The 25,658-nt window shown below is 39.8% G+C and overlaps 1 protein-coding gene across 2 annotated transcripts in view; it reads left to right on the forward strand.

Moving 5' to 3' along the window:
- WASF1 (WASP family member 1) overlaps positions 1-17,083 on the forward strand; it is a 66,144-nt gene extending 49,061 nt beyond the window's left edge. For both annotated transcript variants that reach the window (XM_075268142.1, XM_075268143.1), the window contains exons 5-9: positions 11,012-11,129; positions 11,784-11,953; positions 14,188-14,364; positions 14,602-15,245; positions 16,062-17,083. In XM_075268142.1, the coding sequence (XP_075124243.1) occupies positions 11,012-11,129; positions 11,784-11,953; positions 14,188-14,364; positions 14,602-15,245; positions 16,062-16,216 (1,264 nt within the window). In that variant the 3' untranslated portion in view covers positions 16,217-17,083. The remainder of the gene's footprint in view (positions 1-11,011; positions 11,130-11,783; positions 11,954-14,187; positions 14,365-14,601; positions 15,246-16,061) is intronic.
- The last annotated feature ends 8,575 nt before the right edge of the window (positions 17,084-25,658 follow it).

Raw genomic sequence — 25,658 nt, forward strand, 5'->3', positions numbered from 1 at the left:
CAGAACCCATACTACAATGCCAAATCCTTATGGCCCACTACCACATACCAACAAGAGCCCTTTGTTATGATGTAGAATCAAGACAAAGTGAATGGATTATTTTGTCTGTGGTCACATAGTTTGTTACTTGTTGGTTTCCTTGCTCTTCTCTTCCTTTTAAGATCTTTTTGCAGTAGTGGTTGTACAAAGAAAAAAATCCATTAGCTCTATGAAAGAGCTGCAGGAAAATGAGATTAATGAACAGTCAGAAAAGCTCTGATAATTTCACAACACTACAATCTGGTGGCCAGAGATGGGAGAAACCAGTGTGGTTCATTTAGCCAAATAGACGAACACCCATTGAGCAATAGTTTCAGATGTGCTTGCTCAAAGCCTATGCAAGTTGGTTCTCAGTCAGAAGGAGAAAAAGCTAGATCTCCATTGCCTCCTATTGGATAGCTTCTTATATAAGTCGATATCCGACCCCTTAGAGGGCCTTGAGACTTGACTTAGGTTATAAGCCAAACCAGAGAGTCCCAGACTGCCTAGACAGGTGTTTTACGGTTCTAACTAGCGTATTCTGCTGCCATGTTATATTTTCACATTTGCTTCAAGATATAAAAACAATTGCTGTCCTCTGAGCAGACTAGTTCATTCCAGGCACAATGTCACACCGCATGCTTTCCCCTTAGTACCTCCTGTCCTGGAGCAACACAGCTGTTAGATCCCTGTGCCAGGTAGATATGCCTACAATTCTGCCTTGGTCTAAGGGATACTCTCCCACCACCCCCTAATGGAGACTGCCATACTTTTGGATACCTTCCCTTTCGAGGGTGCATTGTCTGGTGTATAAGACTCCCTTCATCAACTTCCACGAAGGGAAACAGTACCAACTACACCCACATCAAAGACCTCTTTTCTTGTCAATCAGTGCCATGTTCTGTAATGGCAAGGAACAAGAAATCTGAAGCAGCTTTGTGCAGATGGTTGCCTATTTGTTATGGATCACAGATTGACTTGACTTATATCCTAAGTCATGTTACAAGGTCCGTTAATGCCTTAATTTTATTGAATGTCTCCTGCTTGAACTTTGGGCAAAGTATCTAACGGTTTACCACTAACAAGAGATGGACAATAAAGCTGTGGAGACTAGATCTGTGAGCTTCAAAATAAGACCAAGATCATACCTGTATCCTTAGTAGATCCAGAGTTATCACCGGTTAAAGTGGGATCTGTATATTACTGCTCTCATTTAAGCCAGTGTGCATGGGAACACATGCTACCGGTGTGCTGGGAGAGCAGAATGATCTCTTACTTTCCTGTCCCTGTGACTTCTGATGTCCCAGGAGAGGGGAACAACTTTTGTTCACGATACTACCCCCCTATCACATTATCAATCAAAAAGCATACTTGCCACATTTATGAAGCTCCTAATAGCTGAGTGACCACCATAGCCACCAGGTCTTGGGACAGTGATCCAGTACCATGACAGGTGGGAGATAATTAATGGTTCCCAAGCTTGTCTGGTATAGACCTTAATTACAGGATATGCAAAATAGGACTGTTGGGACTGGGGGAACAAATATGCTTTTGGGATCACAACTAGCTCAGTTATCAATAACAAAGGGTGCTGGTTAATGGGTCTGGGTCAGTCACCAGTGGAGTGCTACAGGGGTCAGCAGTGGGTCCTATTCTGTTTAACGTGTTTATAAATGACCTTCAGCGACCAGTGCTAGGCAGCTGCCGGCAAGACAAATAAAATTATGGGATACATAAAGGCCTAGGTGCTCATGAGAAGAACATATACAAATCCCTAGTACAATCACACATATACTATTGTGCACAATTTTAGACCCTAGTGTACAAGAAGGACATAACTCAACTAGAGAGCCTGCAGAGAAGGCAACCAAGACAATTAGGGGAATGGGTGGATTGGGGTACAATGACAGATTAGCAAAATTGAGGTGATTCAGTTTAGAAAAATGACGACTACGATCTAATCACAATGTACAAATACATGAAAGGTCTTTGTATTGTCCCTTCTAATGATCTTTTTCTACATAGGCCTGTGATACAAGGGGATATCCTCTGCCTAGAGGAAAGATATCCTCTGCATGAGCAATGGAACTCAATGCCACAGGATGTGGTGATGGTGGATTCATTGTGCAAGCTCACAAAGGGTCCTGGATGCCTTTCTTGAATGGAAAAATATTACAGGTTTTAGATTTTTGGTAAAGACAAGTTGAGCCAGGGTTTTATACTGATAGCCGAATTTCAAATCCGGAAGGAATTTTCTTTTCCTGACATAAGGAAATTGACCTCAGCCTCATGGGGTCTTTGGATTTCTCTGGAACAACACTGTAGGATTATAGGTTCGACTTGTTGGGTGTATGTCTTCATTTAACTTCATTTACTGTTACTTTGTCCTAAGATAAAGGATTTTCTAGGCTGTGTACATTTTATTTTTTATTGCTCCAGTGCATCTGAAATGAAAAAAAATTAAGTAAATTTGCAAATGGTCTAGATTAGTGTTGAGCAAATAGTATTCGGCCGCTTACACGCATTCCTATGGGAGCGAGGTATTCGATTGAATACTACTCGCTCATCTCTAGTCTAGAATAAAAATCCAAAATCCAAATAAAATGGGGGTATCTAAACATTAAAATGCTGTAAATACTTTTTACCTTTTTCCATCCCAGAGAGGGCCGCAGTTGTATGTAATTTATTAAAATGTATGTACTCTCTAGCAATTCTCTCTCCAGAATCTATTAAATAAAGACTGGCATATAAAACTTCAGTCTTGAGAAGTTATCTTCAATGTTGATACTGCAGGCATACTCCCATACATCTGCTACCTGCTTCTTTCTAACTTAACCACATGAGGACCGCCGTACGTAAATTTACGGCCTCATGTGCTGGTACCTAAAGACCGGACTATTGCCGAAATACGTCCGGCCTTTAGGTACCTTTCTGGCGGGGGGAGGGGTGCGGGGGGGACAGGGGTTAGGTGTTACTAACACCTAACCCCTTCCTCCATAACGTCCAGTCGGAACTGAGTCCGACTGGACGTGTTAACCCTTTCGATTGCGCCGTCAAACATCACGGCGTGATCGAAAGGGATCCGCCGATAATTGAAAGTGATCGGCACCCCCCGCGGCGAGATCGGGGGGTGCCAATGTCAGTAAAAGGTAGTCTGGGGTCTGGCCAGTGACCCCAGACCACCGGAGCCCCCACATACCTGCTGCTTCTGCCCGGCGATGGAGGAAGTGAGCGATGCAGCTCACTTCCTCTGCAGCTTACAGGACACGAGCAGGTTCATGTCTTGCTCGTGTCCTGTCTGCTATTGTGCAGAATCAGTTGATGCTTTCATCAAAGCATCAACTGATTCAAGTGTCCTAAAGGGACACATGAAAAAGTAAAAAAAAAAGTTTAAAAAAAAAAAAAAAAGTGTATGAAAAAAGTAATAAAGTTCTAAAGTCCAAAAATCCCTTTTTTCTATACAAAATGAATTATATAAAAAAAAGCACTAAAAATTAAAAAAAGCAATGCATATTTGGTATCGCCGCGTCCGTAACAACCTGTACAATAAAACTGAAATAATATTTAATGTACACGGTGAACGTCGGGAAAAAAAAACGGAAAAAACTCGCCGGAAGTAATGATTTTTCGCCATCTCACCATACAAAATATGCTATAAAAAGTGATCAAAAAGTCATATGCATCCGACAACAGTACCAATAAAAAGCGCACATTGTCCCGCAAAAAATAAGCCCTCAACCAACACTGTCAACCAAAAAATAAAAATGTTACGCCTCTTAGAAGATGCGATGCAAAAAACATTGATTTATGTCCCCAAATGTGTTTTTCCTCTGCAGAACTAGTAACACATAAAAAAATAATATAAATGAGGTATCGCCGTAACCGTACCGACCCGCAGAATAAAGGGAACATGTTACTTATACTGTACGCTGCATGGCGCAAACTTAAAAAAGTAAAACTCAATGCCAGGATTGATTTTTTTTTTTTTTAAATCCAGCAAAAAAGGGTTAATAAAATGTATTCATAAAGATGTAGACACCCAAAAATGGTGTCATTACGAAATGCATCTCATCCCGCAAAGAATAAGCCCTTATATGGCCGCGTCACCAGAAAAATAAAGAAAATATAGCATCTCACAATGTGAAGACAAAAACCCTCAAAAATCGCCAAATTATTATAACACAACTGGCTGCGTCAGGAAGGGAATATATAAGCTATGTGAGCGAATATCAGGGGACACCCCAGATTTACAGCTTATGAGGGAACAGACACCAGAAGTGACCCCCAGAGTGACCCCCAGAGTGACTCCCCCAATCATAGGAGTTACTGGGACATAGTAGGGAATTTGGTGTTTGCAATGTTCTCCGCACAGCTTATATATTCCCTCTTCGCCATCCGCTGTGCAGTCACGTCTGGGATACTAATACTCACTACACCCCCTGATAAATTCTTTGAGGGGTGCAGTTTTCAAAATGGGGTCACTCCTGGTACCCCATGGAATCCACTTTTCTGGTACCTTACAGGCTCTACAAACATGACATGGCGTCCAGATACCAAACATCTGAATCTGTACTCCAAAAGCCGCATAGCGCTCCTTCCCTTCTGCGCCCTGCTGTACGTCCAAACTTGCAGTTTATGACACATGTATGACACATGTATGACACTGGTGTACCCTGGATAACGGACGTAATGTCATATGTGGGTATAAACTGATATTAGGGCACAGCCGGACACAGAAGGGAAGAAGGGTCATTTGGTTTTTGGAGCACAGACGGTTTGGTTTTTGGATGCCATGACACTTTTGTAGAGCTGAAACGCTAGTAAAGTGGAATCCCCTGATATGAGACGTTATTTTGGAAACTACACCCCTGAAGGATTTCTCCAGGGGTACAGAGAGCATTTTTAACCCCCAAGTGTTGCTATAACTTATTATCCATAAATGAATACGAAGCGGATTGTGAGAGGTGAAAATGACCATTTTTCCAGGAATACGTCCTTTCAGTGCGTAATATGTTGTGTCCACCTTGTATCAGAGATGAACGCTCTAAAAGCTGTTGTGCCTGGGATACCCGTTTAACAGTTTTTGGAGTGTCTCTGCTGACATAAGTCGGGCACAACATGTTGCACGCTGAAATGGCAAATCTGTAAAATTTTCATTTTTAACTTCTCTATCAGTTGCGATTTCATTTCTGGAAACTAAATAAATGCAACACTCAAGGGTTAAAAATTCTCGCTACACCACTTGATAAATCCCATCAGTGGGGTAGTGTCCAAAATAGGGTGACATGTCTGCGGATTCCACTTTATTGGCAATTCAGGGGCTTTGCAAAAGTGGCATGACGTCCAAAAACCAAACTGTGCTCCAAAAACCAAAATAGCGCTCCTTCCCTTCTGTCCCCGGCTGTGCCCAAACAGCCGATTCTACCCACATATGGTATTAAGTCCGTTATCCGGGGTACACCAGTGTCATACATGTGGGCATACACTGCTATTTGGGTACGCAGCAGGGCGCAGATGTGAAGGAGCAATATGTGCTTTTGGAGTGCAGATTTAGATTCTTTGTTTTTGGACACCATGTCACATTTGCAGAGACCCTAAAATTGCCCCTACAAAATGGGGTCACTTCTTGGTGAATTCCAGTTTACTGGCACCTCCAGGGCTCTGCGAAAACAACATGGCACCCAGAAAGTCCCTCTAAATCTGTACCCCAAAAGCTAAAACGCACAATGGTCCTTCCCTTCTGAGCCCTGCTGTGTGCCCAAGCAGCAGTTTACACCCACATATATAATTTTTTGACCCCCGGGATGGCCCCTTAATAGTTTTAGGAGTGCAGGTCTCTGACAACACAAAGTGGGTGCAACGTATTGGGCACCGAAATGGCATATTTTTAAAAATTTCAATTTTCATTTTGTACATTAATTTTTGGGAAGCATTTTAGGCTCAAAATGATAATACCTCTTGATACATTCCTTGACAGGTGTAGTTTCTAAAATGGGGTCACTTTTGAGGGGTTTCCATTGTATTGATACTTTAGGGGCTCTGCAAATGCGACATGGCCCCTGAAAACTATTCCAGCAACATCTTCCCTCCAAAATCCAAATAGCGCTCTTTCCATTCTGAGCCCCACCATGTACCCATACAGCAGATTATGGCCACATATGGGGTATTGCCGTGTTCAGAAGAAATTGTGTAACAAACTGTGGGGGGCTTTTAATTCTTAAACTATTTGCAAAATTAAAACTATGGCGCTAAATGGACGATTTATTGGGAAAAAAAGTAATTTTTCATTTTCACGTCCCAATGTTAATAAAATCTGTGAAACACCTGTGAGGCCAAAATACTCACTCTACCCCTAGACAAATTCTATGAGGGGTGTAGTTTCCAAAATGGGGTCACTTATAGGGGGTTTCCACTGTATTGGTACTTTAGGGGCTCTGCAAATGCAACATGGGACCTGAAAAATATTCCAGCAAAATCTGCCCTCCAAAAGCCAAATAGCCCTCTTTCCATTCTGAGCCCCGCCATGTTCCCATACAGCAGATTATGACCACATATGGGGCATTTCTGTGTTCAGGAGAATTTGTGTAACGAACTTTAGGGAGCTTTTTCTCCTTTATCCTCTTGTGAAAATTAAAAATTTGGGGCTAAATTGACAGTTTGTTGGAAAAAAAGTAATTTTTCATTTTCATGGCCCAATGTTAATAAAATCTGTGAAACAGCTGTAGGGTCAAAATGCTCACTCTACCCTTTAATATGTTCTGTGGGGGGTGTAGTTTCCCAAATGGGGTCACTTTTAAGGGGTTTCCACTGTATTGGTTCTCTAGGGGCTCTGCTAATGCGACATGGCACCTAAAAATAATTCCAGCAAAATCTGCCATCCAAAAGCAAAATAGCGCTCCTTCCATTCTGAGCCCCGCCATGTTCCCATACAGCAGATTATAGCCACATATGGGGTATTGCCGTGTTCAGGAGAAATTGTTTAACAAACTGTGGGGGGCTTTTACTCCTTTAACCCCTTGTGAAAATGAAAACTTTGGAGATAAAGTGACATTTTAGTAATTTTTCATTTACACATCCCAATGTTAGTAAAATCTGTGAAACAACTGTAGGGTCTAAATGCTGACTATACCCCTTGATGAATTCTGTGAGGGGTGTGGATTCTAAAATGGGGTCACTTTTGGGGGGTTTCCATTGTTTTGGTACTCTAGGGTCTCTGCAAATAAGGCATGGCGCTGAAAATTATTCCAGCAAAATCTGCTGTTCAAACACCCAGTGTCGCTCCTTCCCTTCCATGCACTGCCGTGTGCCCAAAAATCAGTTTACACCCACATGTGGGGTATTTCTGTGCACGGGAGAAATTGCACAATAAACTGTCAGATGCATTTTCTCCTTTAACCCTTTGTGAATGTGTTAATTTTGGGTCTAAATGAATGTATTAGTGAAAAAAAATGAAATGTCTAAATTTCACTGCCATATTATTTTTATTCTTATGAAATGCTTAAAGGGTTAACAAACATCCCAAATGCTGTTTTGAATAATTTGAGGGGTGCAGTTTTGAAAATGGGGTAATTTATGGGGGTTTCTATTATACAGGCCTTTATAATTACTTTCAGAACTGAAGTGGTCCCTAAAAAATTGGTTTGGAGAATTTTCTTGTAAATCTGGAAAATCGCTGTTACACTTTTAAGCCTTGTGACGTCCAAAATAAATTAAAAGACCATCAAAAGATGATGCCAATATAAAGCAGAGATATGGGAGATAATATTTATTCATGTATTTGGATGGTATGACTATCTGCTTGAAAAGTAGAGAATTTCACATTTTGAAAATTGCAATTTTTTTCAAATTTCCATCAAATTTCCTAGTTTTTTTATAAATAAATGCAAAAATATTGATTAGTGTTTACCACTAACATGAAGTATAATGTGTTACAAGAAAACAATCTCAAATTCATTTGTGTAAGTTAAAGCGTCTCAAAGTTATTGCCATTTAAAGTGACACATGTCAGTTTTGAAAAAAGAGGCCTGGTCTTTAACATACTTTTGGGCCTGGTCCTTAACCGGTTAACAAAAGTCTATTCACAAACTACAGGGAACCAAGAAGTTAGAGCAAGATGAGACATTTTTTGTTACCCAGGCCTGAATATTAGCTGTAGACACAAAATAGCATCATGCATCTGATTTGCAAATTGCTAAATTCTTCATTTTGGACAAATGGCTGTGAAGTTAAACACAGCTCTAAGCTTTATTTGCTTCTAAACAAAATAAAATGCTTGTGTTGTATATGTTTGCAAAAATGTTCACTATATTATATTCTCTCGCTTCTTAAGTGTCCATTTTAGTGTCTTATTTACTGCATAAAGATGCATTGAGCTTTACAGTGCCTCTAATTTCGTAAAGCGACATAAAGATGTTTTAATTTATTTTGCATTTTATATTAATGATAGAATGCTCCATTGGAGCCAAGGAAAATATCTCATATTTTTTATATATTATACACAGAGTCTCTAATGTACAGCATTACCTGTATGGCCATTATACACTAACCAATAGGCTGCATGTTCTCTATTACAAGCATAAGTCCTAACTGCTTTCAAAAATAGAACGAAAAAAAAAAAAAATTACTTATGACGGCAAACTAATATCTAGTTGGAAAAAGTTACTGAACTACAGAATGAAGAGAACCACATACAATAAGTGAGGGCAGATTTTTGAGTCATTTTTTAATCTTGTACATAGTGGAATAGTGGACAGCCATTATACAATGTGTTTAAAATTACTTGGGCATGTATATAGGAAACCATAACATTTACATTATGTTGTACAAAACATAGGCATTTGTCAAAAGACTAATGTGGGATAAAGGAACATTAAAGGGGGCAACACGGTGGTTCAGTGGTTATCACTGCAGCCTTGCAACGCTGGAGTCCTGGGTTCAAATCCTGCCAAGGACAACATCTGCAAGGAGTTTTGTATGTTCTCCCCATGTTTGTGTGGATTTCCTCCCATACTCCAAAAACATACTGATAGGGAAAAAATGTACATTGTGAGCTCTATATGGGGCACAATCTACATTAAAAAAAAAAAAAAAGGAACATTAAAGGGAGTCTATCATCATCCCCAGTTACATTAAACCACTCCCACGGTGCTGTAGATGCTATTAGCAGACTAAAAGTCATACCTTTCTTATGTTTCAGTTTCTAAGGGATGCAGAGATAAAGTACTTTTATTCAAATGAGTATCTTGGAGCACATGGGGAGTTGATCCTTCCACTGAGTTGAATGCAGGCTGGGAATAGAAGAAAATTCCCCTGTGCTCCAAGATCTTCATTTGAATAAAGCATGAAAGTGCTTTATCTCCACATTCCTGGGGCTCTGAAACATAAGAAAGGTATCGTTTTTATTCTGCTGACAGCATCTACAACACTATTGAAGCAGTTTAAAGTAGCTGGGGGAAGTGATAGACTTCCTTTAAATCAGTCTAGTCTTTGACTGAGCTCCGTTTTCACTGCCCTTTGCACATGGAATGTGCATTACAGAGCATTTTCTTACTCTGCAGTATGGAAATGTGAAGATGGAATGAACATCAAGCAGTATATGTAGTTGATTTGTATACTATTATGGCACACATATGGTGTCTATCTAATCCATCCACCCAATGCATATACTCTATGCAACATTCTTAGGAGCTGGTATAAAATCTTAACAATCTGTCTCTGTTAGTATAAAACTTCTCCAGTTATGTAGACCGGGCATCCATGGCTATCTAATACAAGAGAATTTTGAACTATTGACTGTCTTGTGGTTAGACAGAGCCCATTGATTTTTCCAATATTAGCCTTTCAGGCTCTGTATTATAAGGTATACAAAACTGCATTTTTGTCATGAACATAAGGATTAGCTGCTGCTTTGAACACATGCAGTACAGCAGATGTCACACTTGTATGCCCATTATTTAAGCATACCAATTAAAATAATGTACTGTACTCCGAACATTCTGTTCAAGTGTGAGGTTAAACTGCTACCCAAGAACCCTCCTCTCATTCCCTTTCTAATTCGCAGATTGATGCTGTGCGTCTTTCATCTCTTCCAGAATGTACTCAGCAAGATGAAAAAAAGAACTTCATATGTTAATGTACTTTTTAATTGTCTTTATTGCGTCTTGATCCCCCCTTACATTAGTGCTATTAAAAGACGTTTTTATTTTTTAACCTTTTTTTGTTTACCCTCAATCATTGCTTTGCTGAGAATTATTTGAGCCTTCAGTAAATGGCTTTGGAACGAAATCCATAATTCATAAGATCTTTCTTCATTGCAGGCTGTTGGATTCTTGCCTGCAAATGGTACTTTGGGTAGTGATGATTGTTAAATATTCATGTGTATTGTCTTTGCTGGACATGTATCCATAGTTAAAATTGCAGATCACAACTGATTAAAGTTTACTTTGCCACAAATGTAGTATTTGGCACACTCTGTTTTCTTCCACAGCAGTTTTCAGATGTTCAGTAGTATAGGTCCTGTGCTGCTGGAGTTTCTGCTTCTTGTATACTGATATGGCAGGTCAGCATTGAGCTTGGAGGCCAGGGAAGGTGAAACATTTAAAAAATAAAATAAAATACTCAAATGTTCCCGATGCCTTGATGATCTCCACCATTGTCTGTTCCAATGCATGCCAGTTCCTTGCACCTCAGTGATCACAGGAAAGGAACCATTTACATATGTAACCAGACAGTGGCGGCGGACAACAGAGTATAATATTTTTTTTTATGGCTCACATTTGCCAGTCTCCTAGCTCAGTACTGAAATTACTGGACAACCCCTTTAAGTAGGGATATTAACACCATCTGTGGTTGCAGCTGAGATGAGCAGTATATGATTCATAAGGTCATATATCATTTTACCTCTATTTATTGCCTGGCTGTTTTTCTAATTAATGTACCTTTTTGCTTTTCTTTAGCTACTCCATAACACCTTCTTTTTTATTTGCTTTGATAGGGATGATGGTAAAGAAGGTTTAAAGTTTTACACCAACCCATCCTACTTTTTTGACTTGTGGAAAGAGAAGATGATACAAGACACTGAGGATAAACGGAAGGAAAAGAGAAAGCAGAAGGTATGATGAATCTGTTACTTATAACAAACATAGGTAATATTACATTTATATTAAAGAATATTCATTCAAAAAATGGTATGGCTGCATAGTAGCAAATCTGTTAAAACTGTATACAGTAGAACAAAAATTATTGTGCATTTAATAATGTTGAAACATTGCCCGGAATGAAAGGAAGAGCCGGCTCCTGTAGTCGGGAATAGCGCTCCGCTCTTGATGATAGATGGGTTCCTCTTGTATTACTTAATGCTTAAGGGCTTGTCTGGTCACTTCCTTTTGTTAAACTCTTAGAATTGTGTAAAATAATAAAAAGTCATACTTGCATGAAAGCAACATGTATAGTAACTCACAACATATCCTGAAACGCTTTATAGAGGTGATCACTCATTGTCCCTAATAGAGTTCAGACCAGAGTGTTCAGATCAAACCCATACGGACAAGCGTAGAAGATGCAAACTGTATGCAGAGGTCCCTGGTAAAGTTTGAACCCAGGACCCTTATCAATGCTGCCTGGTCCCTTTTAACATGATATTGAGTGTACCTGTTCAGTAGCAGAGTAAGGAAATTTTACCGTACAGGTAATGGTGACCTGCAGAAACTGCATTTTAGTTCTGCAGTCTTCTCTTTAATGGTCTTATATTTGTATTTTTTTTCTAGCAAAAGAACATTGATCGTCCTCATGAGCCTGAGAAAGTGCCTCGAGCTCCACATGACCGACGGCGTGAGTGGCAGAAGTTAGCCCTTGGTCAAGAACTGGCTGAAGATGATATAGATTCACACAAGCATATAGAAATTGTGAATGGACCAGCTTCTCATTTTGAAACAAGGTTTGTTACATAACTTTTAGGCTACATGCACACAACCGTGTGCATATAGCCGGATTGCGACTAAACGGCACAGATGCTACATGGATGGCATCCATGTGCTTCCCATGTCTTCATGGTCCCATTCACTGCTTTCACTAAGCCCAGGCCACAAAATGAACAGGTATAGGACCTGTCCTGACTGTTTGTGTATGAATATGTCTGTGATAGAACCAAACACTCAAAATTTCCTCATATTAGCAAGGCCATATATATCACAATCACCTGAAAACACCATAGATCAGTGGCCGAACAATATACATAATCCAAATGCAAAGTCATAAAATAATATAATTTTTATTAATAAATAATAATAATAAATTTTCTTTCAGCAGGGCAGATGACAGTAGCCGACATAAGATACAAAATGACAACAGGGAGCCAAACAAATACAATGGTATGTAGGCAAATAAATTGGATTAAAAGTGATAAGTCAAAAGACATTATAGCCATACACCCCAATAAATATATAGCCACACAATATGTATCATGGCAATAAAACCTTACTAGTTAAGACTCCATCTAATTTATATAATTTTTTATAACTGTATGCTTGACACATTTCATACTATTGTCCTTGTGTGGGCTGCTATTAATGATTGATGGTGCCTTCTACCAAAAGGTTTTATTGCCATGATACATATTGTGTGGCTATATATTTATTGGGGTGTATGGCTATAATGTCTTTTGACTTATCACTTTTAATCCAATTTATTTGCCTACATACCATTGTGTTTGTTTGGCTCCCTGTTGTCATTTTGTATCTTATGTCGGCTATTGTCATCTTCCCTGCTGAAAGAAAATTTTTTATTATTTATTACTAAAAATTATATTATTTTATGACTTTGCATTTGGATTATGTTTATTGTTCGGCCATTGATCTATGGTATGTCAGTGTGTTAACCATGAAAGACACGGCTATCATGCTGGCAATAGACACAGTCGTGTGCATGAGACTTTTAATGGGCCTTTCTGTTGTGATATATGTTATTTATTCCAGTGTGAAATGTGTTGTCTGTATGGACCTGACTAGCTTTAAAATATATTACCTAAAGCAATCTTATTTACAATCCCGCGTTGATAATGGATGAAAAATGTTTTGTCTGGAAGCGCAGTAATGGCAGTGCTAATAATTTTCTTAAATTCTTTTGGAATAGATATTGAGCATCAAAAACGCACCATTTACAATCTTACGTGTTTAGTACACATATGCCATATTTTTTAGTAATTTAATCTGTTGCATTTAGTGCAGTGTTCATGTATGTATGTATGTATGTATGTTTGTGTTAGAAAATTTCTTCTTCCAATTTTATAAAAGCTGTGCAGTCATGCATCTATCTTAAGCTCCAGAAGGAAAACAAGTTGTATTCTTTCTGTCTTACATCTGTACCTGTGTGGATCCTATGAAAATCCATAGGAGCTTTACATCAGAGGCTTCCTGCTTGGTTCATATTTTTCCTTTCGGACAGAGCGTGTAGGTCTGTGATTTGCTGTAGCTGTATAGAAAGATGCGGGATTACAGAGCACAGAAGTCACAGTAGTTATTTTCTGCTATTTGATATCATGGGTTTTCCCATGAACATATCCATATGTAAATTTGTATACCATTAAAATTTAAACATTTTTGCAAGAATAAGTAATTAACATTTTCTCAGAATGTTAGAGATTTTCTCTAAACGTCTTAGTGGTGATGGGTTGCCAATGGATATGACCAGGAACGCAGGAACTCTTTGTGGTTTGGAAACGCAGCAATGGTTTCTTTTTTGTGACCAGGTTGTCTTCTCTCAAGTAGTTTCCCTGCCTGATAATCTGTCCACTGGTAATAAAATCATTGCTGGGCTTCTGACCACTCCCAGACCAGTTCTATCAATTGGCAGCCAATCAGGATAAAAGATTGTTACCGCTAAGATGGCTAGTGAACATGTTTAAAATACTACAGTTTTTATTTATCCCTTTAATTTTCTTTGCAACATTTATTAATCTATTTCAGTAGGTATACTATTTAAGTAAAGATATATACACGTATGTGCTGGCGTCTCCGTAGGAGAACAGTCTTTGGGGTCCCCATATGGACTCAAAAGACGGAGAGACGAACAGTAGTGTGACCTATCATAAGACACAAGCAATCTCCATTTATAACTTCTGCATAAAATGTTGAAAATTTCTTGAAAAATGACTAACAAGTATGCCTTCCTTAGACCACAAGCTTATGGAGAGACGGCAGATGGGCCATTCTCACTTGCTGCACTTCCTTATAGCCAGATGAATGATCTCCTGAACAGGGTTGAAGACCGGGTCTTGGTGAGACCGCATGAGCCACCACCACCTCCACCAATGCACGCAGCTGGAGATGGAAAAGCCATGCCTGTTATCAGGTACTATATTTTGGACAGTGTTAGTTTAAACAGCAGACTGTGGTCATTTTCCAGGGTGTTTTTGTTCCTTACTGCATGGGGTTATTTTATGTGTTGAACTTCTGATTTCCAAGCTGGATCCAACATCAGATCACATAATTTAAACTATAGTTTAATATGCATTATAGTTTTAATGTGCATTACACTGTACTGTATGGCATTGCTTTGGTAAATATCTCAACATCCTTTTATTAATAGTGCCACACAAGGATTGTCTGAAAACCGACCACAGTCTCCAGCTATGGGTAGAACACCAGTGTTTGTGAGCCCCTCTCCACCACCACCGCCTCCTCCACTTCCACCACCCCCTCCACCTCTTCCATCTGCCCTTTCTGCTTCTTCTCTGCGGTCATCAATATCTTCCACTCCCCCACCTCCTGTTCCTCCACCTCCCCCACCACCTACTGCTAATTTGCAAACTACTGTTGTGCCACCTCCACCTACTCCTTTGCAGATAGCACCTGGAGTACTCCACCCAGCTCCACCTCCTGTAGCTCCACCCCTTGTACAGCCCTCTCCACCAGTATCCCGCTCTGCTCAAGTTTGTGAAACTGTGCCAGTTCACCCCCTTCCCCAAACTGAGGCACAGGGTCTTCCACCACCTCCGCCACCCCCTCCTTTACCTCCTCCTGGGATGCGACCCTCTTCTCCTGTTGCAGTCCCTCCCCTCTCACATGCTCCTGCTGGTCTACATCCTCTTGCTTCCATTGTGCCCGGTTCTCATGCTCCTCTTCTGCCCCCATCCCCTCCATCTCAACTTGCGCCTGAGCCTAAGAGACATCCATCAAATCTCCCAGTGATCAGTGATGCTAGAAGTGTTCTGCTGGAGGCAATACGGAAAGGTAAAGCTGTTTTTTTTGTTTGTTTTTTTTTGTTTTTTTAACATTGAAATAAAAACCTTTATATAGATTGTTTACTTTAAAGATCTTATTGAAAGGGCTTATCCTAAGGAGGACTTATTTGACTAGTCAGTCAGTTATGAGACAAATCTAAGATTACTGACTATTATAATATTATGACTTCTTCTCCTGAATGAGCAGGTTCCAGCCCCCAGTTTCCCCTCACTTTCCTCTTCAGAGTAGGTATTATACAGTCAACTCTTCACCGAAAAGAATTTCTGAAGCTTAGTGAACACTGCAACACAAGGCTCTGACATATTCCACCGTACAGACATATAACATATATATATATATATATACATATATATATTTTTTTCCCAGTACTCTTTTTATGATAGTGCACCGTGCTGCGCCGCCTTTTAATATAGGCCAAACAGACAGTCTTGTCCCTGGGGTGAATGTTGACTTTGGCTATATATGCCAAGCACAGGGGCTCAGACACTGCTCTTTCCCCTTATCATTTTAACTTTTTTGATATCAGAAACAAGGACACATTACCAAATTTGTTCTAAACAGATCTTGTCAGCACATATATAATGGGATTCATGGTCTCCGTGATTTCAATTGAAAGTATGACGTTGTAGGCAACACTAGTTCTCCAAATCGGACACAATTTCCGACTATAATTCCCGAGCATGAATTAGTATGTTAGTTTTATAGTGCTGACTTCTGCTATAAATAATGAAACATGTCTAATATTTCTTTTGGGTTTATGGTGTATCTTTCTACTTTAATAAACAACTTTTTTCAACATTTCAGGTATCCAGCTTCGTAAAGTGGAAGAACAGCGTGAGCAAGAAGCCAAGCATGAACGTATTGAGAATGATGTAGCCACCATTTTGTCTCGGCGCATTGCTGTGGAATACAGCGACTCAGAAGATGACTCTGAGTTTGATGAAGTGGAGTGGGAATAAAATGTTATATATTACACACTACAAACTGGAATGCTGATGTCAATTGTGGTGCTTGTTCTTTGCAAAAAGTTTGGTCATTTCTAGTGTTTTGTATCTTAATTTATGCCACCAGAATAAACCATGGTTTGTTTGTTTTTTTTTTTTTTTCAGTTTTTTTGTTTTTTTAACTTTTAGTTTACAGTAAAGTTAGCATCTTTAAATTTTACAGTGAATTTTACTGTTATGTTACTGGGAGGCTATAACTATGTTTCATTAGACCACTAAGTATTAAGCAGCTGTCAATTTGTAGTATAGAAAGTTTTTTTTTTTATTTTTTTTTTAGTTTACTATTTGTGCACTTTGTGAATTTTAATTTAATGAAGGTGACCGGAGATTGAAATTCCAAGGGCAGCTGTATCTAAGGTAGGCCTTTTTTATTTGGTGAGATTTTCATAGTGTTAATCCTAGGTAACAATTTCTACTGCTTGAAATTAGGTCTATACACTGAGACAAACTGTATAAAAGCTGAATTGTCCCACCCAGACTGAGTAACCGTTTTATGCATAATAGATGCTTCATCATTGCACAAAATGGCTGGCTCCACTGTGTGTGGAAAACAAGTTTGCTTTATGGTTTTGACTATGTTGACATATGAATACTATTTGTTGCTTTTTTTTTTTTTCTTTTTTTTCTTTTTTTTTTTTTATGATGGCCTTATTTGAATGCTGAGGTATTTTTTATGTACATGTCGTTCGGTACTATTTTTGCCTGTATTCTAAAGTAAATACAATTCATGTGAAAACTGACTTTAAACATTCGATGTAACTTATGTAACTGTTAAGAAAACAGATTGATTTGATTTAATAAATTCCTCATTTTAAGTGGAACACGTTGTCCTTTGTTAGACAAATTCTTTAAAGAACTTCGGCAGTGCCGTGACCACATCTAGTGGTGGGAGTGGGAATTTCAGGCAAAAATTTTGAGAAACTACCGTATTTTTCGGACTATAAGACGCACCCAGGTTTTAGAGGAGAAAAATAGGGATAAAAAATTTTCAGGCAAAAAATGGTAAAATATTTAATATATGGGAGTTGTAGTTTTGGAACAGCTGCAAGGCCACATTGACAGGTGACCTTGCAGCTGTACGGGGATGTATAGGGCGTTTTTTTTGTGGGGCCAGGTGTACTTTTTAGATATACCATTTTGGGAAATGTTTATTGCTTAGATCACCTTTTATTTAATTCAGAGGCAAAACAGAGAGAAAAACCCGGCAGTTTAGCACTTTTGATTTTGACGTTCACTGTACATAAAAATATTAGTAGACCGGGCATTTTCAGACACAGGGATACCTAATGTGTATGTTTCACAGTAATGTTATACTTTTATATGTATTCTAGGGAAAGGAGGTGAACTTTTATTTATTTTATTTTTTATTATATTTTTTTTAAGTGTTTTTTTTTTTTTTTTTTTTTACTATTTTAATATCCCCCGCCTAGGGGGCTTGAACCTGCAATCATTTGATTGCAAGTCCCATAGACGGCAATACAGGTGCAGGAGCCGGCCTGCATCACTAAAGGTATGGGGCCGGTGGGGACCGGCCCCGGGGCTAACTGACTGCCAGGACCTGCGGAGGAGGAGCGGATTTGCAGCATGGCCGCGCTACTGTCACCGCTGGTTTTCTTCAGCGGCAGTAGCGCGGCAATCTGCAGGCCCCGGCAGCTAAGACAGTCCCCGGCATCTGCTGTAATAGACCGGCGGATGCCGGGGACTGTCTTAGCTGCCGGGGCCTGCAGATTGCCGCGATACTGCCGCTGAAGAAAACCAGCGGTGACAGTAGCGCGGCCATGCCGCAAACCCACTCCACATTCAGACTATAAGACGCACCCTCATTTTCCTCCGAAATTTGGGGCAAAAAAAGTGCGTCTTATAGTTCGAAAAATACGGTATATAGATGTGTTAAAAAAAAAAAAAACTGTCAAATTTTACGTAAAGGTTAGATGTATGTATATAGCTTACTGAAATAATTCTCAATTTGTTGTTTCATGCAATTTATGGTTCTGATCTTTCAAATTTTTAACCCATAACCTGTCACAGCTCTGATCACAGCAGTCTTCTTGGTTTAAGAACTTTGCTGTAAAAGAAGCTGGAAGTACACATACAGATTTTGATGCTAAGGCCCCACGTAGCGAGCTACAGCCAAAAAAGAGCATTGTTCTGTACAGTCTTTTTGCCCCTATTATACTTATTTGGAAAACGACAATTTTTTTGTAGGTATAATTGACATGCTGTAATTTTCCAAAACACAGCATTTCTGCTGCAGATTTTTTATTTTTTGCAATATGTGGTTGGAATTAGCCAGAATCCCATCCACTTTGCAGGTAGTGTAAAATGCAATTTTGGGGTCCGACCTAATACAGATTTTGCTGGAGTATTTTTAAACCAAAGCCAAGAGTGAATTCAACAGCAAGGAGCAATAGAAGCCCTTCCTTTTATATTGTCCACTCTTTGCTTACTCACTTGCTGCTTTGACTCAAATAAAACCAAATCAAAATATGCACGAAAAAAAACACCTTCATGTCTTTCTTGAGGATTAATATCCATTTGGCCAAAAAGTATTCAAAAGCTTTGAGTATCGTCGCACTATTGACCCATACAGGGTTGAATAACCACCTATTTTCCCAATGCCCTGGCTTTCTATTTTGTAGTGTATTAAAACTTGGTCCTAGCAAAATAAACATATAAGAAAGTACATACCCAGAACTGAGTCATCATCACATTTCATATTACTTGGTAGGGCAATGACAAACATTCGCTTATTTCCAACACCATCTAGGGTGAGTTATTTTGTGGGAATTTATCGATTAACCTTTTTTTACCATTTGAGAGTACCTGGAGGAAATCCAGACAAACACAAGGAAAATATACAAATTGCATGCAGATGTTGCCCTTGGTCAGATTTGAATCCTGGAACCCAGTGCTGTGCTTCCACCTATCTGATACTGATGGCCTATACTTAGGATAAGCCATAAATATCTAGTCTTGGACAACCCTTTAACTTGCTGAAAAGTCATAATTTGTTATAATTCAGCTGTTTAATAAAGTTGATAAAATGGCTTTAAAATTACAGTTTGTCATTCAAAGTGCTAAACACTGAGCCACTGTGCTGCCAGTTTAAAATAAAGCTCAATTGTCTTATTCACACGTCCACATACTAGGTCCGTGCTCATTTTCGGATGGTGTGCTGTCCGTGATTGAAAAGCAGATACATTTTTTTTTTAGAAATGTCTCTGGGTCCTTGAAAAACAGATGATACCCAGCTTTCAACAGGTTTTCTTCCAGGATTGCCCTGATTTAGCTCCATCCATCCACCCATCAAGTCTGACCAGCTTCTCTGTCTCTACCGAAGAAAAGCATTTCCACAGCATGAAGCTCGCACCACCATGTTTCACAGTGGGGCTGGTGTTTTCAGTGTCATGAGCACTATTACTTTCCGGCATATTTAGGACAAAAAGTTAAACTTTGGTCTCCTCTGACCAGAGCGCCTTCCACATGTTTTCTGTGATTACTCTCTGGTTTCATTAAAATGACACTTCTTGTGTCTTTCTTTCAACAATTGTTTTGTTCTTGACACTCTTCCATAAAGGCCAGATGTGTGGAGTGCATGACTTATAACTATTAGGGCTCGTTCACATCTGCACCCGGTCTCCGTTCTGCAGGTTTCCTGCACAAAACAAAGGCAAGAGACGGAAACCTGCAGGACTTTTGAATGGGTTTGAAAGACGTCCGGCCATGAGTGGCGGTGAGCATTTTATGCTCTCTGCCGTGAAACCGTTTTTTTTTTAATCGGACACAGAGTCGGACATGCAGTACTCTGTGTACGATTTTAAAAAAACGGTTTCACGGTGGAGAGCATAAAATGCTCACCGCCTCTCACGGCCGGACCCGCTCTGACAGGTTTCCGTCTTCTGCATGCAGAAGACGGAAACCACAGAACGGAGACCCGAACGCTAGTGTGAAACTAGCGTCAGTCATGCACTCCACACATCCTTTGGACAGATTCTCCCATCTGTGTTTTGTGTCTGCAACTCCTCCGGAGTGACCATGGTCCTCTCAGCTGCTTCTCTGACTAGTGTTCTTATTGCTCAATTTGACAGGTTAAGTGGCTGGCCATGTCTTGGTAGGTTTGCAGTTGAAGAATACTTTTTTCCATTTTTGGATGATGGATTGAAAAGTGTTCCTAACCCTGATTTAAACTTCACCACAACTTTATCATTGACCTGGCTGGTGAGTTCCTTGGTCTTCATGATGCTGTTTGTTCACTAGTGTTCTTTAACAAACTACTGAGGCCTTCACAGAACAGGTGTATTTATACTGAAACTAAATTACACACAGCTGGACTCTATTAACTAAGTGACTTCTGAAGGCAATGGACTGCACTGGATTTTATTCAGGGGTATCAGAGTACTTTAATACAGCTCCACATGCTATGATATATTATTTAGTACACATATATAGTATCAGGGCAACAGTGAGGTCTGGTATTCAGAATACCTAATCATTGGATGGGAATCAGCTTTTCAAAGCTCCTGAAAGGTAAAAATTAATAATATTGAAGGGATATAGGAAAGAGAGGAATGATCATAGCTTAATTACACTTCTTTGCCATTCGGTTGTGAAAGCTAAGTGACTCTCCCTGGGTAGCTGTACTGTATTGTTGCCACTGTGAATAGACACAGACGGCTGGTGTCACAGTGTGTACCCTAGTGCCGGTATTGTTACCGCTGCCTGAGGTGGAAATTGAAATGGCGAGCCCCGCTGGCCCAAAGTTAGAAAATTAGGCTTAAATACTGCTGCTATAAAGAATACACTACTTTTCTTTGTATGTTATGCGCTGCAATTATGATACAATAGAAAAGAAGAGCAAGAAAAGAGGTGCTACATAGAGAATTATTTATTATTTTTTATTTGTTTGGATTCTGGGTTTGGTGTTCCCTTAATGTGAGGGTGAAGATTCAAAATGAATAACATTGTCTTACTTGCCCATGGCAACCGATCACAACTGAGCTTTTTTCAGGAGCAAAATACAAAATGATAGCTGCACTGCGATATTGCTTTGAGACCATTTTAATAAATCTGCCTTCATAATAATAGTGATTGAAGCCATGAAGTACCTCATAGTCATAATGGACTACACTGGGTTAATGTGTTAGGTACATGATGGGCCCCATAGTATAATGATCGGAGGCACAGGGGAAGTGGGCAAACATAAAAACTGGGGTTACTCACCTCTCTTGGCCTCCGGCGCAACTCCATGCTGTCCTCGGGCCTCTGTAGTTACATCACAGATAATGACGTTGGCATAACCCACCAGAGGTGACACTGGTTTCTAGGTTTGTCACCTCCCCTAGACCAACGATCATTATACTTCGGGGTCTGAAATATAATAATAGTTCATGGGTGGTGTATCACCAAAATTTTTACACTATTTGCAATGAAAACCATAGGGGCCACAATGGGACATAATACTGTGTGGAGGAACAACTGTGTGATATTATACTGTGTGCAGGGATCGCTATGGGACATTATACTAGGTGGAAGGGAAGCTATGAGACATTATACTGTGATGATAAGTCTATAGGATATTAAACTGGAGGCCTCTTTGGCTCATTATAGTGTGTGTAAATGGGGCGTTATACTGTGTAAAGAAAAAGGGGGCTCTATGCCATAGGGGTAAGGGGGGTCAAGTCTAAAGTTTGCTATGGGACCCATTCTTTGCTAGTTACTTCCCAAATGATGGGGTTAATTACTATTAAAGGGGTTGACTTAAACCTAATGTGTTTTGGACATCTGCACTCTACAAAACTGTTTCAAGAACATGGAGAATCCTGCAGATTAGCAAATGGCATAGGCAAATTTGAGTAGATTTAGTCACCCTTTAAGATCCAGGCCATGCACCAATGGTGCGGTGGCAGTGCCTCAGCTTTATTTCTAAGGGTGCATTCACACTACGGAATGCCAGAGTGTATCACAGCCGTACACGCCGGTGTTACAGCAGGGCTGCCGGACACTTCCCATTCATTTCTATGGGAGCCGGCATGCGAGCGCTCCCCATAGAAATGAATGGAAAAAAGCAGTCTATTCATTTCTATGGGGAGCGCTCGCATGCCGGCTCCCATAGAAATGAATGGGAAGTGTCCGGCAGCCCTGCTGTAACGCCGGCGTGTACGGCTGTGATACACGCTGGCGTTCCGTAGTGTGAATGCACCCTAACATTGTATTTAGGATATTTTGAAATGTCATGGACGACAGTGCAACAATTGGATAATATGATGTCAGTCACTCAGTAGTGATGTTGTAGGCCTGCAAGGTGACTCAAATGACTCCACAAAATATACTTTTTCAACTTGTGGAAAGCAATTGGGGGTGAAGCTGTCTCTCTGATGTTGCCAGATAGGTACAGTTAGTTCCATATATATCTGGACATGGACACAATGTTTTTATTTGTTTTTATTGTTTACTGAAACCTAACCAATTTATAGGTACATAATGGAAATGGACATAAAGTTCAGACGTTCAGCTTTCATTTGAGGGTATCCACATTAAAATTGGATGAGGGGTTTAGGAGTTTCTGCTCCTTAAAGGGATTCTATAATTAGAATCCCTTTCTCAGGTACTATCATGTCGGAATAGCCTTAAGAAAGGATATTCGTCCCCTACCTTTATATTTCTGATCCGTGGCTCTGTCATCAGGCTTCGGCCAGAACCGACTGCACGCTTCTGTTCGGCCATTTTACTGTGGCCGCTTACAGGAACAGTACGCTCGTACAAGCGGCCACAGTGGCCGAACAGACATGCGCAGTCGGCTCTGCCCAAAGCTTGATGGCAGAGCTGACTGTGCATGCATAGAATTTAGATTCCAAACGCAGGCTTGCTGGAAGAAAACTACATGAGGGACGCAGCGGACAGACGTTGCTGTAGAAGATGGAGGCATTGCTGGAGAGTCTTCAGGCAGCACAGGGGACACCCCTGTGCTTTTTGAGCACAGGAGGAATGCCCCCTGTGCAGTCTGGAGGCTCATTTGCATACCGGGAAAAAACGGTATATCAATGGAATTACGGCACGGAACAGAAATATAAAGGTAGAGGGCGAATAGCCTTTCTTAAGGCTATTCCAGCAGGATATTACCTGAAAAAGGGATTCTAATGATAGAATCCCTTTAACATGTGCCAACCTGTTGTTAAAGGATCAAAAGTAATTGGGCAATTGACTCAAAGGCTGTTTCATGGGCAGGAATGGGCAATTCTTTCCTTATGTCATTCTCAATTAAGCAGATAAAAGGTCTGGAGTTGATTTGAAGTGCGGTGCTTGAATTTGAAAGATTTTGCTATGAAGATAACATGCGGTCAAAGGAGCTCTCCATGCAAGTGAAACAAGCTATCCTTAAGCTGTGAAAAAACACAAAACACCCACCCAAGAAATTGCTACAATATTTGGAGTGGCAAAATCTACAGTTTGGTAAATCCTGAGAAAGAAAGAAAACACTGGTGAACTCATCAATGCAAAAAGATCTGGACGCCCATGGAAGACAACAGTGGCGTTAATACTGGGGTAGCAGCAGTAGCCGCTGCCACCAGGCCTGAAACATTAGGGGGCCCGGCGGGCCCCTGATGTTTATTTTTTTTTAGTACACTGTTACCTGCTGGAGTAACCCCAGCAGGTAATGGCCCTATGTAGTTACTGATCCTCGCTCCGGCATGCGGCTGTGAGCAAGAGCAGGGATTGGTAAGTGAGGCTGCATGCCGAGAACGCCAACACACATTGCTATCATTCCTATCATTATACTCTGGGGTCTTTTCAGACCTCAGAGTATAATGATCGGAGGGCCAGGAGAGGTGAAGGAACATAAAAAAATACTGTCACTTACCTCTCCTGCACTCCAGAAGTCTGCGAGCCTGTTTGGTGATGTCCCAGACATCATGTGGACCAGGCCGGTGTCATTGTGCATCGTGACGCTGGCCTGGCTCAGGTGATTTCTGGTTGAAGATGGCCAAAAGTAGCGGAGAGTGTGCAGAAATAAACACTTGAAATGGGTGCTGATTAACTTGTTTTTTGGTTCTAAAGTTGAAAAAGTTCACTCTGTTTGAAATGACACAATATAATATATGGGTTTCACTTTTTTAATTTGAATTACTAAAAAAAAACAAAAAACTTTTTGATGATATTCTAATTTATTGAGATGCACTTGTATCTGTAGCTTGGGTCACAAAGCACACAGGTTCTCAGTAGCTGATATTACTCTCGGCCCTTATGAGGCTGTCCACATCTTTAGATGGAAAGACCTTTCCTCTATATTGTATTTATTCACTACTTTCTTGACAAAAGTACCAAAAATGTCACTGTTTTTTTGTGATATTTATTGTCATGAGTTTTAACATACAGATTATTTCTAGCCATTTTTATTTCTAGGATTAAAGGAATTTTTCCAGTATATAATGTGATGTTATATGGTTAGGACATGCAATAATATACTGATATGTGGAGCTACAACTGTCCTGCAGCTCCTTACAGTTTCCCCCTGGACAAAGGCTCTTTGGAAACTTTCTGTGCAGTAAACATTAATGTGAATTAGACTCTATTTTCGCTTCTGAACAGAGTCTGTCCGGCTTTGCTATAGAATGTACAATATGGCTTCAGTTATTTTAATTAGCGAGATCCTGTTTAAACATAGAGATACTGTAATAAGACTACACATTTGGCCAAATATGCCACAAACAGGATTGAATCTTGTTATGAGAATGGAGGTTTTAGCCAATAAATATGTCGCTTTTGCACGGAGATATACAGTTATATTCCCATGTTGAAAAAGCCTTAGGAAGGTTCCTGGTTCCTTTATGCTTCACCGGCTACTAATTTACTGGTGATCACTTTGTAAACAGGATTTTAGTCACATTTTATAGGATTTTTATTCCATCATAACTTGCAATCTTTGTGCTTACCACTAGAGGTCGCCAGAACACCATCTGTTGACAAGCTATAATTCCCAGAAAAGTTTGTTACTTTCTTTACAATTCTGTTTATAGCCATAGCAGATCATAAAATTCCCTGTGAAGGAAGAATTAGACTATAAAATATGCAGAGTGTCCTGATACCTGAAGTGAAATCATCCAGATACTGGTGTAAAATTTACCAATTGCATATTTATCTACAGTTCTGTCAAAAAAATAACCATTAAGTAGATATTCACATTGTACTGTTTTTAAGTTTTTGCATTTCAGCATCGTCTGTAGTAAAAATCTGCAGCGAATTACTGCATAAAAACATTGCCTGATAGAAAGAGTCTAGGACCGAGTTTTCTACAAATTGTATGGTATAACCCAGTATGTACTGACTGTTACTACTTCAATGGACTTTTGGATTTCTTTTGCTATCCATTTTTATGGGCTCAAAGTATAAGCAAATCGAA

The sequence above is a fragment of the Leptodactylus fuscus genome, chromosome 3, assembly GCF_031893055.1.
Source record: "Leptodactylus fuscus isolate aLepFus1 chromosome 3, aLepFus1.hap2, whole genome shotgun sequence".
NCBI classification, from domain to species: domain Eukaryota; kingdom Metazoa; phylum Chordata; class Amphibia; order Anura; family Leptodactylidae; genus Leptodactylus; species Leptodactylus fuscus.